Genomic DNA, 13913 nt, shown 5'->3' on the forward strand with positions numbered 1-13913 from the left:
CCACCTCCTCATCCATCCTCCTTTCAGTTGGTTGTAGAGTGATAATGTCTCCCCTCAGCCTCTTTTTCTCAAGACTAAGCAAAGCCTAGTTCCTTCAGCTGTTCCTCACAGAACTTGTCCTCTAGACACTTCACCAGCTTCGTTGTTCTTTGGACATGTTTCAGTACCTCAGCATCTTTTAAGGTTACATAGACACAGTGATATGATATGTTGCTTGCTGTATTGCGTACCTGCAATTGGTAGCCACAGGTACATAGTTACTGCATGTTGGGCTGGGACAAAGGGACCCTCTTAAAACAATAAGAAACTCATTCATGGGCCAGCCGCATCTTGGTTGTGTTTGAAGGATGAAAGGAGAATATCCAGGATTGGTGGCACCAAAAGGATGAATTATTTGACAGCTTGGTGAAGTGACCATTCAGTTGGCAAAAGAGCTAACTTTTAAGGTGTCCTAAAGTGAACTGCCTTTATTATAACGTTAAAAATCACAACCACAGGTGAAAAAGACCCTGGCCCAGCTGATGACCCTTCTCCTGAGTATTTCCGACTAGCTAAAGATGACAACACAGCAAGTATTAATTATATGTAAATTACAACCAGTCATTGTAACTGGGAGTTTACTGCCTTATAACTTTTGTGTATAAATGTAAAGAAGAAAGCTGGCATTGGAGTGCTTGATTTGCAGAACAGTCCACTGAGCACCCAGGCCTGAATAAACAATATCTCTCCTGAGCGCATGAACTGGTTTACTGCACGCTGAGCACAAATCCGCTTTTCGGACAACAATAGCAGAGTAGAACGCCATTTTAAATAATGCGGGGGAGCTGCCCTCTCTGTAGAGAGGTCATTTTAGTTTGAGTATTGAAATGGCATTGTTTGTTGAAACGGCTGACAGTGGAGAAAAGAAATAAAAGACTAGAACAAGGATCTCATCCTTCATTTGGATTAATATAATTCATAAATATTTATTATACAAACATTTGGTATAGGATATGTACCTTGTCAATAGATTTGTTGCTTATTAAAAGTAAGTGGATGGACCATTATTTCAGCCTAATTCAAAGGGGCTTTAAACAAACCATATCTAATTGGAGAAGAGGCTAATATAGTGAGCCCTGATAAGTTTTGAGGAGCCAAGCATGGCTACTGCCTGGGGGTGGCACTGTAAAATGACTAGGGAATAATCTCAAAATGCATTAAATATTCTGAAATCTTCTGTGCAGGCAAAAGGCTTAGAGCAGGTCACTGGGACAAGGATAATTCCTCCTTGTATGCTACTACGTGAAATTGTTAATTTAGTCCTGTGTGCTTCTTGAGTAATCATGAATAATCAAATTGAAATACTGTTAAAAAGCAGATTATAATGCAACAATGCTATGGAATAAATTACTGTTGTCTGAGATTACAGGCAATACTTGGTTTTACTTTAGCAACAGTGCGAGTGCCTAAGTGTTTTGAGAAGGTGTTGATTATTGTATTTAATTCTTTTTTTCTCTTTGTTTTAGCTAGCTGGGGTGGCCTTCCTTGCAGCTGGTCTGTGGGCATGGAGTGAAAAGGTAAGGGTAGAAAAGACTGGTCTTACATTGGTGGCTGCCCTCTCCTACCTCTGCTCCCCATAAAACTACTTCTGCAGGAAGTAGCAAAGATTGAATTTAGCATCTGAGCTCATGACCATGTTTGAATGATCTAAACCAAGTTTAGTTGGAGTTTTATTCTTGATCAGGTGTTAAGCTGTGGCCCTTGATATTTAGACCTTTTTTGTAAACTTTTAAGAGCAGGATGCTTGGGAGAACTTAACTTTTACTATTAGTCCTTACAAACTGGTTCTCTTTTGAAAGCATGCTTTCTAAAATACAGCTCTCTACCCCCCTCTTTTTGCTACAAACAAGAAGCATTTGGGAGAAATGTAAAAGATAACTGATTTTGATTAAAAAAAAAAAAACAAACAACTGAACAGAAATCAAACAAAAAAAAACCCAAACACAAGCACACATACTGGGGACTGTCATTTTGAAGTATTCCAGTCTTCAGGCCATCTACAAACTTCCTTTTGGAACTTCCTATGGAGTTGCTTAAGTTACTGTGTCTCTATGTAGAGTCTCAAATGTGGGGAGCATGATCTAACTAAATAAGGCTTTTATATTTGTCAAAGGTTTCTTCTAGTGAGCAACTTCCTCAGAGGAAGTCTGTTGTGAGCATGTACCTACAGAGATCTCCTATTACAAAGAGATGGTATAGGTATGGAAATGAATGATTCACTCCCTTGTCATGAATATAGAAGCATGGTTTTAATATGACTGCAAGCAGTAGGAAAAAGTGACAGTTACTAGCAGATTTACTGATCTTGAACCTTAATTAGCAGTGGAAAGCAGGTGCCCTCACTTGTACTGCTGGGTAGGAAGAGTTTAATTACCATTATGGTGGAACATTTCCTTAATCAGAGTGCTTATACACAGCAGCTGTGTATACACATACAACAGGGAGGTTCTGGGATTCTTCCACTTTTTGGAAGTGAAAGAGTTTTATGATGATCTTAATGCTGAGGTGTGTATTCTCCTTCTCCACGCTCCCTATGTGTGTGCAGGCATTCTTACAACTAAATAAGTGATGTGACTGATACGTAGTAAGCAGCCTACTTCCACTCAAATGCATTTACCTCTTAGCCTGTTGTTATAGAAGGATTTTATTTCCAGTCCTTTAGAGAGAGTGTTAATCTTGTTTTGAATTTGTATTCTCTCAAGTTCAGATATCATCTTCTGTTCTGTGAAGAATCACATAGGGTATATGTGGTTGAAATGACTAGCTCACAGCTACCTCTAATTGCCAGAGGGACTTCATGGTACACTGAAGTTACTAAAAGGCAAGGACAGATTCTTTCTGTCTTTATTCCTTAAATTTTGCCTGAACTATTTCTGTTCTCTGTTCTAACTTAGAAATAAGTGCTTCAAAGCTTTTCCTGTGGTTTTGAACTTCTGAATGGCTTGTAAAATCTGTACATGTCTGTTATTCTTTGTGATGTGGACGGTCTTTCATACTAGTTACTGTTCTTCAGTCATAGTGTCTGTATGGATCTGTTTGTTTACAGATAAATATCTTGGTGAACAATAGATAAGAAGTAAGAGAAAAACATTCCAGAAGCTGTGCTGCAGCAGTAAACTGAAAGATAAATTACAGGTGGTGGAAAAGTTTTGAACATCCTGTCTCTTAAATGCAACATGAAGTACATTGGGTCCCTTTAACTTCTCTGGTTTTTCTTTTACCATGAAGACTGTGTTATAATGAGTTATTATGTTATAAAGTTGTGACAATCAACATCCAGTTTACAGAACCTCGTTTATAAGAAATCGGCTCTGTCCTTGTCTGATGTATTTTATGGTTTCCATACTAATGTATCTCAAAAGAGTAACTGGTTTGGCATCTGTTAATAGGATATATTAGAGATGTTTTATTTGAAGACAACCCATGTTTGCCCTCTGTTGGCAACACACTTCAGTTGAGATGGTGGCATAATGCTTACAAATATTAAGAAAGAGGAAAACAAAGTAAACATGTACAGTTGAACTCTTAATTCACTGTTCCAGGTGACTGAAAGGAAGACTTAAAGGCTGAGTTTTATTCTTGGATTTTTTTTTGACAGTAACCAGGTATCAAACTTCATTCCTGTATACCTGTAGGAAATGGAAGTGCTGTTTTAAAGGGCACTCTGGGCCTCAAAGAGCTTTTACCATCCTGCAGATGACACAGGCAGAAGCATTCTTAGAGAGATGAGAGCGGTGGAATGAGATAGTGCCCTGAATTAATTCTCTTGTTTACTTCCTTCCTTCAGGATTTTTCACTTAGCATCTTCTGTTGGGCAAAAAGCACCCTACGACCTTCTTTGCAAAAGAGAAAGTTGTAAACATCAAACATGAACATGAAGAAACTGTTGTGAACTCAGCAACATCTGAGGGTGAATAACAGAGCCCAGTTCCTGCCAACTGTTCTTCATAAAATGTTTTGATCAGAGGAAGTTTTCTTCCAAAAAATGTTGCTTGAGCAAGTGAGATTGTCTGAAAAAAAAGCTCCTGTTTGTGTTGGAAAGGAGATGGCTGGAAATAGTTGTGACAGTTTCAATATCCTGGTCACAGTGTTTGGTTTCTTAGTGTATGGGTTCTACAAAGACATTAGCCTAGCTAATCTTGGCATGTCTTCCTTCATTTTTGGGTTCTGAGACAAGGTTTGATTAGGTAGGACTCTCACCATTAATCCAGAAGACCAAGTTTGATAGTCATCTGTTGATAATTGTGTTACAGTTTGTAAGAATGGAAATGTGTTACTGGTGACTAGAAAAGTCTTTGCTTCCCAAGACTTTGAATGCTGTGATATTTATAAACCGTGACCAATTTTTAATAGGCCATTTCAACTGTTAGTCAGCAGCTATTGCGAGGCAATTCTAAATCCTACAGTTCAATTTTTTTAGTTATTTTCATCCTTTCAACCAGTTTTGATAAAAACAACCTTATTGTCTTGCTTTTGCCAAATCAACAGCTCTAATGAGATCTGTTATAGAACAAATTCTGAAAGAAGATGAATTCCTACGTATCACTGCCATACTGTAAATCAGTGTGTTTTCATCAGCTGAAGTTTCTCCATGTGCACATTTTATTCTAGTGCTGTATTTTGAAGACATTATTTTTATTAAGCAAGTATTGAAATAGAAAGTGACACAGGTTTTTCCAAGGTATTCTCTTAAAATGTATATTCTTTGAACTTAACTCATGCTACTCAGGTATTTGTGCTAGGTAAGAATTTGCTTTCTCTTGATGGAATTAAACTGCTTATATGAATTGCTTTCTGTCTCGCTGATATCTTTCTCTTACACTGAACAAAATCAGCTTTGGAATATACTTTATTAAAAAAAATAGACCTGTAATGATGGGATTTTGTACTGTTTATTTTGTTATTTCTCCGTTTGAAAAGGAAAGTATTTCCTTATTAAATGTTGTGTGTATTGCTGATAAGTGTATGGCAAAAAATTAATACTATTGCAAGGCTGCCTGGATGTGCTTACAGATTTTTTTTCTTGAAAAGCTTGTTATGTGTATTTGATGGGATTTTAATGGTAGCTGGTGTATAAACTTAATTTCTTTAAAGCCTAATCTAGAAATAAGGGCTTCACTGTGTTAGCATTATGTTTACATAGATTTAGAAATTCTGCCTTAAGATCTAGACAGACAGGCGAGGTGAGAGTTTTGTCAAGATAAGTGGTGTGTCTGGATACTGAAGAAGAAAATATTGTTGCTGAATTAGGAAAATTGGAAGTATATAGAATAGATAACTGGTTTTGGTGTAAGAATTTTATCTAGGATGAAAGGGGAATATTTGGGCTTTACTCTCTATTTTGCCAGATTTTGGAGTAGCATTTCTAAGACTATTCAGCACTAGAAGGGGGTGTAAGTAAAATGTTGAGACAAAAAAAAAACCTTCAAGCTTCCCTGAAAAACTAAAACAAGATTCTGTTCCCATCCCTTAAAATGTCAGCCATAACCTGCTTTGTAGTTTATGTCTCTCCCTTTCTGCCATGAAAACATAAGGATTGGAAAAAATTCCTTAAATTTTCTTAGACTTTGTAATGCCCTTCTGATTAATGTATTTCAGGTTAATATAAAGCATTAGTTCTTTTGCCTTGAAACTGAATGAATATTCAGTGATAATATCGAGCTTTGGCCCCGTCTTGTGGAAGCTTGTTTGGCCAATAGACCTAGAAGAATGTAATCTGAGACTGCACTGGTTTTACTTATTTAAAGTATTATTAGCTATAACTTTGCATTAATATTTCCTCTGCTATGGTGAAGAAAATTGGCATTGTCAGTAACCATGTTACAGTAAGAATTTTCCATGAGGATCAGTTGTTGGCAAGCTCAGGGGTTAGCAACTAATTCGTTTGGAGTCATCTGGAAACCATGGACATCCAGAAGAAATGCTTAATGAAGTACATACTTAAAGTGGTCACCTTTTTCTGCTACCCTATTTTTCTCTTTCAGGGTGTATTGTCTGATCTGACAAAGGTAACTGGTCTTCATGGTCTGGACCCAGTGTTGCTTGTGTTAGTGGTTGGAATAGTGATGTTTACTTTGGGATTTGCTGGTTGTGTAGGAGCGCTGAGAGAAAACATCTGCCTTCTGAAGTTTGTAAGTAACACCTTTATATGAGTGGATTATGTATGAGGAAGTTGGGAATGATGGGTGAATAACTAGTAGCAAACTCAAATAATTAATTTTTAGAACTTTGTTACAATGTATCACGATGTCTGTTACAACTTACTCCCCTAACAAGCTTCTGAGTAATGGTATGAAAGCAGCGTAGGTTCAAACCTATATATATATTTTCCCCTTCCTGGAAAGTGTTTCTTCCCTTTTTTATTTATTCTGTTATGGTGGTGATGTTAAAGTATTGTATACCAGAATCTAACATTGTGTATGTAATATCACAGAATATGATGTTTGGAACATATTCAGTGTTCCAAACTGAACAGGAATTAGGAATTGCTGAGAGGAGATGGTATAGTGGCTTAGGGAGAAAAAAAAGCCCTTAAAAATTTAATTTTTTTTTCTAAATGGACAAAACATGGGGACTTTGACAAATGTCAGATCTCTTAAATTTTATTTTTTTTTTATACTGAGGCTGCTTCTTTGCTTTAGATCTGAAAACGAGCTGAACAAAAAAGTTGTAAAACTGGAAACAATTCAAGAAGTAACATCAAGACTACTTCAGCGCTGTATTTTGCACATTCTTATTTGTTATCACTGCTGTGCATAATGACTGTGGTGTGGTGCTTATTTTACTGTCGAGTTTAGGTGACCAAAATAAAGATAACTCTCCCTCTTGGGTGTTTCTTTACATTGTATTCTCATTTTAACAGGCTGTGTTCTCATAGTATTTGTAGTGAGTAAGAATTTTAACCTAATTCTCTGTGTCTGTTTCTGGTGGAGTTGGAGTAGGGATGCATTCAAAATGAATGGATATTTTCTAATTTGTGCCTTTTATTTTTACAGTTCTGTGGAGCAATTGTGTTTATATTCCTGCTGGAGGTGGCAGTGGCAGTTCTGGCTTTCCTGTTCCAGGACTGGGTGAGGGACAGGGTCAAAGAATTCTTTGAGAACAATATTAAATCCTACCGAGATGATATTGACCTCCAGAACCTCATTGATTCGCTGCAGAAAATTGTAAGTTCATATCCTATCACTAGTCTCATGTGTTCTAGGAGAGTATGTAGATTTGGAAGTTTTCCTTTTTGTTAAGATTTTATCATATTCTGTAGTTAATAGTGCCATGTTACAGATGTGCTGGTTTGCTCTTTTTGCACTGAAAGCATCAGGGAGGCAAGATATTCTAAGAGACAATGCTGTTCTAACTGTCAGTGTGGAAGCTCTACGAAGCATGCATCTGTCTTTGACCTTCTTCACTTGCTCCCCTGTTCTTATCAGTGTTGCACCAGTTTAAGAGGTGAAAAACAAAAACACTGTCCTGAGAAAATTGTGCACAGTGATTGTGTAGTACTTGGTTGCCTACTGGGGTTAAATCACAGTAATTAGCTGTATATTGCCAACGGGTTACCTGTCCTGTTCATTCAGTCTTGTGTGCATTGTTATGGAAGCGTCCTCTTACTAATCTACCTGGTTGGATTTCAGTGCTGTTTTGCTTTAGCTTTTGGTGCTAAGGGCACCTTTTTGTAAGGTGGGGCTCCTCCTGGCTATGACCAACACCAGTAATTTTCTCAGTATTGCACACTCTGTTGTTCTTTGTTTACCTAGTTTCAGTATAGTCATCCAGGCTAATACACTAAGCTGATTTACAGTTGAACTCCAATTAAATACTTTTCAATGAAAATAAAAGGCTGAATGTACTAAGAAGAGTTCAGTAGCCAGACTAACATGCTAATAAGCCTGAAAAAGGAAGGACCAGAAAAATCTCTCCATTGGCCTGTCATTGATTCATGCATGAAAGTACTGAGGAAGGAAGGATGCAGTGTGGATAAGCAGGTGTAGTTCTGCAGGGGCTGAGCAGCAAGATAGAGCAGTCAGTTCAAGTGCCTCAGTGAAGCCCATCTTCTAAGGAGCTACGCTTCTTAGGCTGACTTGCTCTGTTCTCAGTGTGTGCCTTGGGACCCTGAGAGGTTTTTGTAGGCAGCTTCCTGCTCTGGCTAACTTTATTGCTTTCAGGCCTGTAAATGACCTCATAGTCTGTACCTGATGGAATTAGATTAACATGCTTTTGGTGGTTGTATGCCTTATTTACAACAGATGTGTCAGGGAGGAGGGACCAGAAAGATGAAAACAAACCTCTTCTGCTTTCTTCATGGTAAATGACTGTTCTGTTCAGCTCTCCTTAGTTATATATATGCTGCAAAAAAGTTACAAAAGCAACTGTCCACATCTGTTGCTGTCACGGTTTGATAAGTTGTGAATCCATTTACTAACTTCAAGTTTTGGTAGTCTTACAGACAGTTAGATTGATATAAGTTTTGTGAAGATGGGTGTTGGGCAGAGGAAAGATTCTAGAGATATCCCAAGAGGATGGAACTTCATGAAGTACCAGAAAAATCTATGTGATGGTATAACATTTCAAGTAATCAAGTTCTAGAGAAAGATTTGTGCCCTCAGATATCCAGGCTAGTAAGCTGTAAGGCTTAACCTAATAAGAAACTAGCTTTCATTAGTTCAAGAAATTGACCATTCCTTGTAATGGTGTGATTTCACCAAACTGCAAATTGTGATAACTGTAGTACACTGTTAAAAAGTATTTCACATAGGTTTCTTTACCTAGAGTTGACTGACCTTTGAGCTAGTGAGACTTTACCAGCTAATTAATTTGGATATGAAAACCTTCTCATTTAAAAGGAAGGATGTTCTTAAGTGCTTGGATCCACTTTTTACAGTAAACATGAAGATTTAAAGATGGGGTTGCAAATTTAAAGTTTTTTTTTAATAATTTTTCTGGTTTGGTTGACTTGGAAACAGTGGGGTAGAAAGCATTTGTTAAACACTTTTGTTGCACCATTTATGGATGTTCACTGATTGCATCTAGCAATTACCTCTAAAGTGATAATTTTTATGATTCTGTCACACTGACACCCATTTCCAGGAGCAGTATGCCAAATGTATTGCTTTGATTTCGTAGAACTACTTTATTGGTTACTAGTGTTTTACTCTGATGCTGCTGTTAATTCTGCACAGTGTTAGAGGAAGTGAAGATGATAAGCAAAAATCATTCCAGAGAAAGCGTTCAGTAGATAAGTTGTCTCTAAAATATCCCCAAATGCTAAGAGTTCATTTATGTGTTACAGAACCATTGCTGTGGTGCCCAAGGGCCAGATGACTGGGACTTTAACATATATTTTAACTGCAGCAGTGAAAGCAAAAGTCGTGAGAAGTGTGGTGTTCCTTTTTCCTGTTGTATACCTGATCCTGCAGTAAGTTGTTTCCTGGTTTTGTATTGCTCTGATGTTGTTGGAGAGTTATAAAAGGAAGCACTTCCTGGATAAAGTGTGATGACTAGAGCTTTAAAAAGTCTTCTGAATGATCAAAAAATTACTCTTGTGCATATTCTTTGTGCACTCTTTTCATGTTTCTGTTCTAGACTTTATAGAGTCCAAATGTGGCAACCTGTTCTTCCATGGCTTGAGTGGCTGATTTTTATGCCCTACCCCAATGTGTTGTTGCCTTGAATTTCTGTCCTCTGTATAGCTTGTAAGGACCTGAGAGCACTGTCTAAGCAGTGCTTGCCCTAGTTAATACAACATTCCCCCCTCTGCCAGACAAGCAGGAGTAACTATTTGCTGGTTGTTTATCAGCAACTAATAAAGTGCTTATGCACAGTCTCAGTTTAAAGCATGTTGAGTAAATTCTATGGTTTTGCCAAGATTTAGGTGAGATCTGTTTACTAAACTTCAGGAATCTAACCTTTTCAGTGGAAGCCAGAATGTGGAGGTAGGGCTAACATATAATGCTTGACAGTATTAGTAGGAATAGTTACAGCTCAAAGTTGGTCCAGAAGTCTGTATGCGGAATAGATAACTCTTGGTAGGTTATACGGAGGCTTTTGATTGTCTTGGAAATCAGCCAAGGAAAGACTTTGTCAGGGAAATATTCCATGTTCAGATTTCCCAGTAATTATTTTCTACTTTAATTTGGATCAGTACTATTCAACTGCTGTATTTAAGGAGACATAAGTGTGGTTAAATCTTCTTAAGAAGAGATTTACTCCTAATAGTTCAATATAACTCACTATGGATTGTTTGAATTGTGCTGTAGTTGTGTAGTACGTAAGTTTTCATAAGGCTCATGCAGAGAAAACAGCAAGTCTTCAATGGAATGTCTTTGCATCTTTGGAGATGAATATTGTCATTGGGTTGCGTAGGGTTGTGATTTGGAAGATGTTTGTGGTCTTCCTACTTGGGATCTGCGGCTGAAACATTTTGTCTTCATGACTAGGTATGTCTTGGGGCTGGGTTATATGTGAGACTGAACTATCAACTGAGGGGGCTCAAGTAGCTTGCTGCTGTTACTTATTTTAAACTGATTGGAATAGCAAGTTGTATACCACTTGAAATGATGGAATTGTAAGGCGTGTGTCTTCATTGCTGGTATAAATGAATCAGCCAGATCTTTATTGTTACCTCAGTGTTTAGGTGTTATGTGTAATACCTAAATTAAACTGATCTTGGAAATGTAAATGTCTTATTTGTATGCTGGCAGTACATTTACTCTGCTTTATGTTAAAAAGTCCTTGCTAGTTGAAAGCCAAGTGATAGAAGCAGCTAGGATTTCTGGTGGAGGATGTTTTCCTGCGACTATACACCTCTGCTTTGTCATTACTTTTCTTGTATTCTGCTAGTGCTTTGCTCATTTTTAGTAAAAGTACTTCTTAAAATGTTTGGCTCTGAAAGTCCTGATTTGTTTGTCTGTGAAATCTTAAAAAAAAATTTCTGTAAACAGAAGTAAGTAAAATTCAGTTGATTTATTTTAAATCTCTCTTGCTTTGCAGCAAAAAGTTGTGAATACGCAGTGTGGCTATGATATCAGAAAGAAGGTAAGGTACTGGGGTCTTGCTATCTGTCATTCTGTGCTTGCATAAGCAAAATTATAAAAATGGTGAAATTGCTGATAGTTATGTCAGCTTAAAATTCTGGGAACTAATGGACTGTGCCTCATACTGCAAGTAAACCTCTACTGTGAGAGGGTGGAGAAAATAAGTGATGGAATGAGTAAAGGGAAAGGTGTGTTTCAAAAAGGGGTATTACTTGCATTTCAAATGTGCATTTCAGTTATTAGTTATTCTATTATCTGCTAATTATAGAGTATTCTAATAACAGGATTAGCAGAAAGATAATAACATCAGTGTCTGACATTCCCTGATTTAATCAGGGCATACATGTATTTCTAGAGTCTTGTTAAAACATTACTGCATAAGTGACAAATTGTCTACCTATATCATGTGATTGTTCTTATCATAAACTTGAGCAGAGAAGTGATATTCTTCCTCTCTACATTCAGAGCAAGAGTCAATGGGATGATCAGATTTTTGTCAAAGGATGTATTCTTGCCCTTGAGGCTTGGTTACCCCGAAATATCTACATTGTTGCAGGTGTCTTCATAGCTATCTCACTGCTCCAGGTTAGTTGCTTTTGGTATACTACTTTGAAAAAAAATTCAAGTTTGCAGATACAGACCTAATGAAGGGAAAAGTAGTGATAGTAAACGCGGAGTTAATAGTTTGACACAGGGTTTTTTTTGTAGGTATGAGAATAATACGGCAAAAAAAAATTATGGGGATGGGGACTTAGAGTGAAAATACCTGATATCAACTAATTCTGTTGAAATTATATTACTCAAAGCTATGAAGGTCACTGTAGAAATACAGTGCTATTATAATCCATAAATTATATGATTATTTTCTATTGTTAGCATATTGTTAATATATATAATTATTACATAATGTGATACAGTACTTCTTATGTTTCAATGTTCCCTGAGGCAAGGGAGATCTGGTCATCTGCTCCAATAGATCTGTTCTATAGCCTTCTATCACAAATGTGAAATGACTGAAATACAGTTCTGCACCCATGTTAAAACTACCACTTGGCTGTAAGCGATGTATAGCATACTCCTCAAAAAAAGTTGAGACCATGAGATCAGGGAAATTGGTGAACAGGATGCAAACGTGATATTAGCAGACCCAGATGAAGCTGCTGTGGCTTCTTCCAGTACTTTTGTTGGTGCTTGGTACATCAAAGAACAAAAATTCCCAGTAAAACATATTGGATTACTTCTTTCAAAGAGCATCCTGCTTTCATTTGAGGCAGCTGTGTACATTTACCTAATTTTTTTTTGATATGTTACCACTAAGGTGGAAATAACAAAGTTGTTGGCCTACTACAGAATGTATTTTCCAGTTGACTGAAAACAACATAGTGCTGGCAAAATACCTTTTCTCGACCATGGCAATACTGCCCTCTGTTGCTAAGTTTTTAGTATTTTATTACCATCTAATTATATGCTTATATGGCTTTGAGAGATGCTGTCCTGAGAGCAACACCTTTAGTTAGGAAGATGTTCAGGATATAAATTCACATCTTTTGGTAGTGTGTTGACTGACAATAACTTCTTGTTATTCTTTTTCATGTCCTGAATCTCTGGGAAACCATTTTCACAGTCACTTGTCTTTTCAGATTGAGTCTTTCTTGTGCGTTAAACTATTCCATTGTGAGACTGAGAGTTAGACATAACCTGACTACTTCTGTAAAGAAATCTTTTTAGCTTTTCTGAAACTTCACTCCAGTCTGTAATTTTTTAATGCTGTTTCAGGATATGTGCTGAGTTATGGATATATCTTAAATTTGTAAAGGAAGATTTCCCTGAGAACTGGAGTGAATGTTAAAACTTTAAATTTAAATGTCTCAGAATAATCTGGGACATCTCTCACTATTCTTTGTGACAAGAATTTCATTTTAGTACAGGTAATTGTTTGGTTTATATGTATTTTAAAAAATTGTTCAGAAATTGACTTGATTATTCAGAGTTGTAGAACAAATGAAAATGCCTGATTTGTAACTTTAGCAACAGCTAAGTGAGTTATAAGACTCAAACTTGGCTAAGTGGATTTCTTCCAGCTCTAGGGCGTAAGAAGCTTATTATTATGAATGCTTCTGAAGTGTTACATGAAAGCATCTTTTTCTCATAAGTTTTATTTCCTGCAAGATTCTGCTGCCTTTATTACTTTTTAGTCATAGCTATGCTCTGATGGATGTTCCTAGCTATGAAATGATATCTAAACCTGCAAACAAACATCTTTCAGGCTGGTATATTACAAGTGTTTCATCTCACAAATTTTTGTTTGTTTGTTTTTGTTTGTGTTTTAGATTTTTGGTATTTTCCTAGCCAGGACATTGATATCTGACATTGAAGCTGTAAAGGCAGGTAATGCCTTTTGAATATAAAAAAAAAAAAGTGTATTTTATAGTTACTGGTTGGACACCAAGGAGGAAGAAATACACAGGCCATGAAAAACTCCTGCTAAAAGCCTTATGTGGATTTTGCCCAGCTCATGCTTTTTTGTTGGAAGCTGGTACAAAAACAAGATCTCAGAACACACACCCTTTTTTCTGACAAAATGACTCGGTGCCAGCATTGATCTCTGAGGAAGAAATGGAATTTCTCAAGATATTGGTGGAACAGATTTTGAGGATTGTAGCAAAAAGTCGTGAAACTGCTGTAAACTCTTTCCTTGAAAGATTACTGTGAAGACTCTTCTGTTTTCTCTCCCAGCTGTCATCAATCTCAAAATGTAATCTTTTAGAAAAGTGTGCCGATTTCTTCAGAATGTTGAAATCATTTTAATGTCTACAGTAGACTCATGCCGTCATTTTTGGCAAG

General features: G+C 36.9%; 1 protein-coding gene across 3 annotated transcripts in view; it reads left to right on the forward strand.

The window, feature by feature from the left end:
- Positions 1-13629, forward strand: part of TSPAN14 (tetraspanin 14) — a 38853-nt gene extending 25224 nt beyond the window's left edge. For all 3 annotated transcript variants that reach the window (XM_057416391.1, XM_057416393.1, XM_057416392.1), the window contains 7 exons: positions 1506-1556; positions 6024-6170; positions 7035-7205; positions 9326-9451; positions 11026-11070; positions 11535-11654; positions 13400-13629. In XM_057416391.1, coding sequence (XP_057272374.1) covers positions 1506-1556; positions 6024-6170; positions 7035-7205; positions 9326-9451; positions 11026-11070; positions 11535-11654; positions 13400-13471 — 732 coding nt within the window. In that variant the 3' untranslated portion in view covers positions 13472-13629. The remainder of the gene's footprint in view (positions 1-1505; positions 1557-6023; positions 6171-7034; positions 7206-9325; positions 9452-11025; positions 11071-11534; positions 11655-13399) is intronic.
- Positions 13630-13913: the final 284 nt, after the last annotated feature.

Source organism: Pezoporus wallicus, unplaced genomic scaffold (genome assembly GCF_028554395.1).
Source record: "Pezoporus wallicus isolate ANWC-B61680 ecotype Strahan unplaced genomic scaffold, APGP_CSIRO_Pwel_v1 contig_2012, whole genome shotgun sequence".
NCBI lineage: Eukaryota > Metazoa > Chordata > Aves > Psittaciformes > Psittacidae > Pezoporus > Pezoporus wallicus.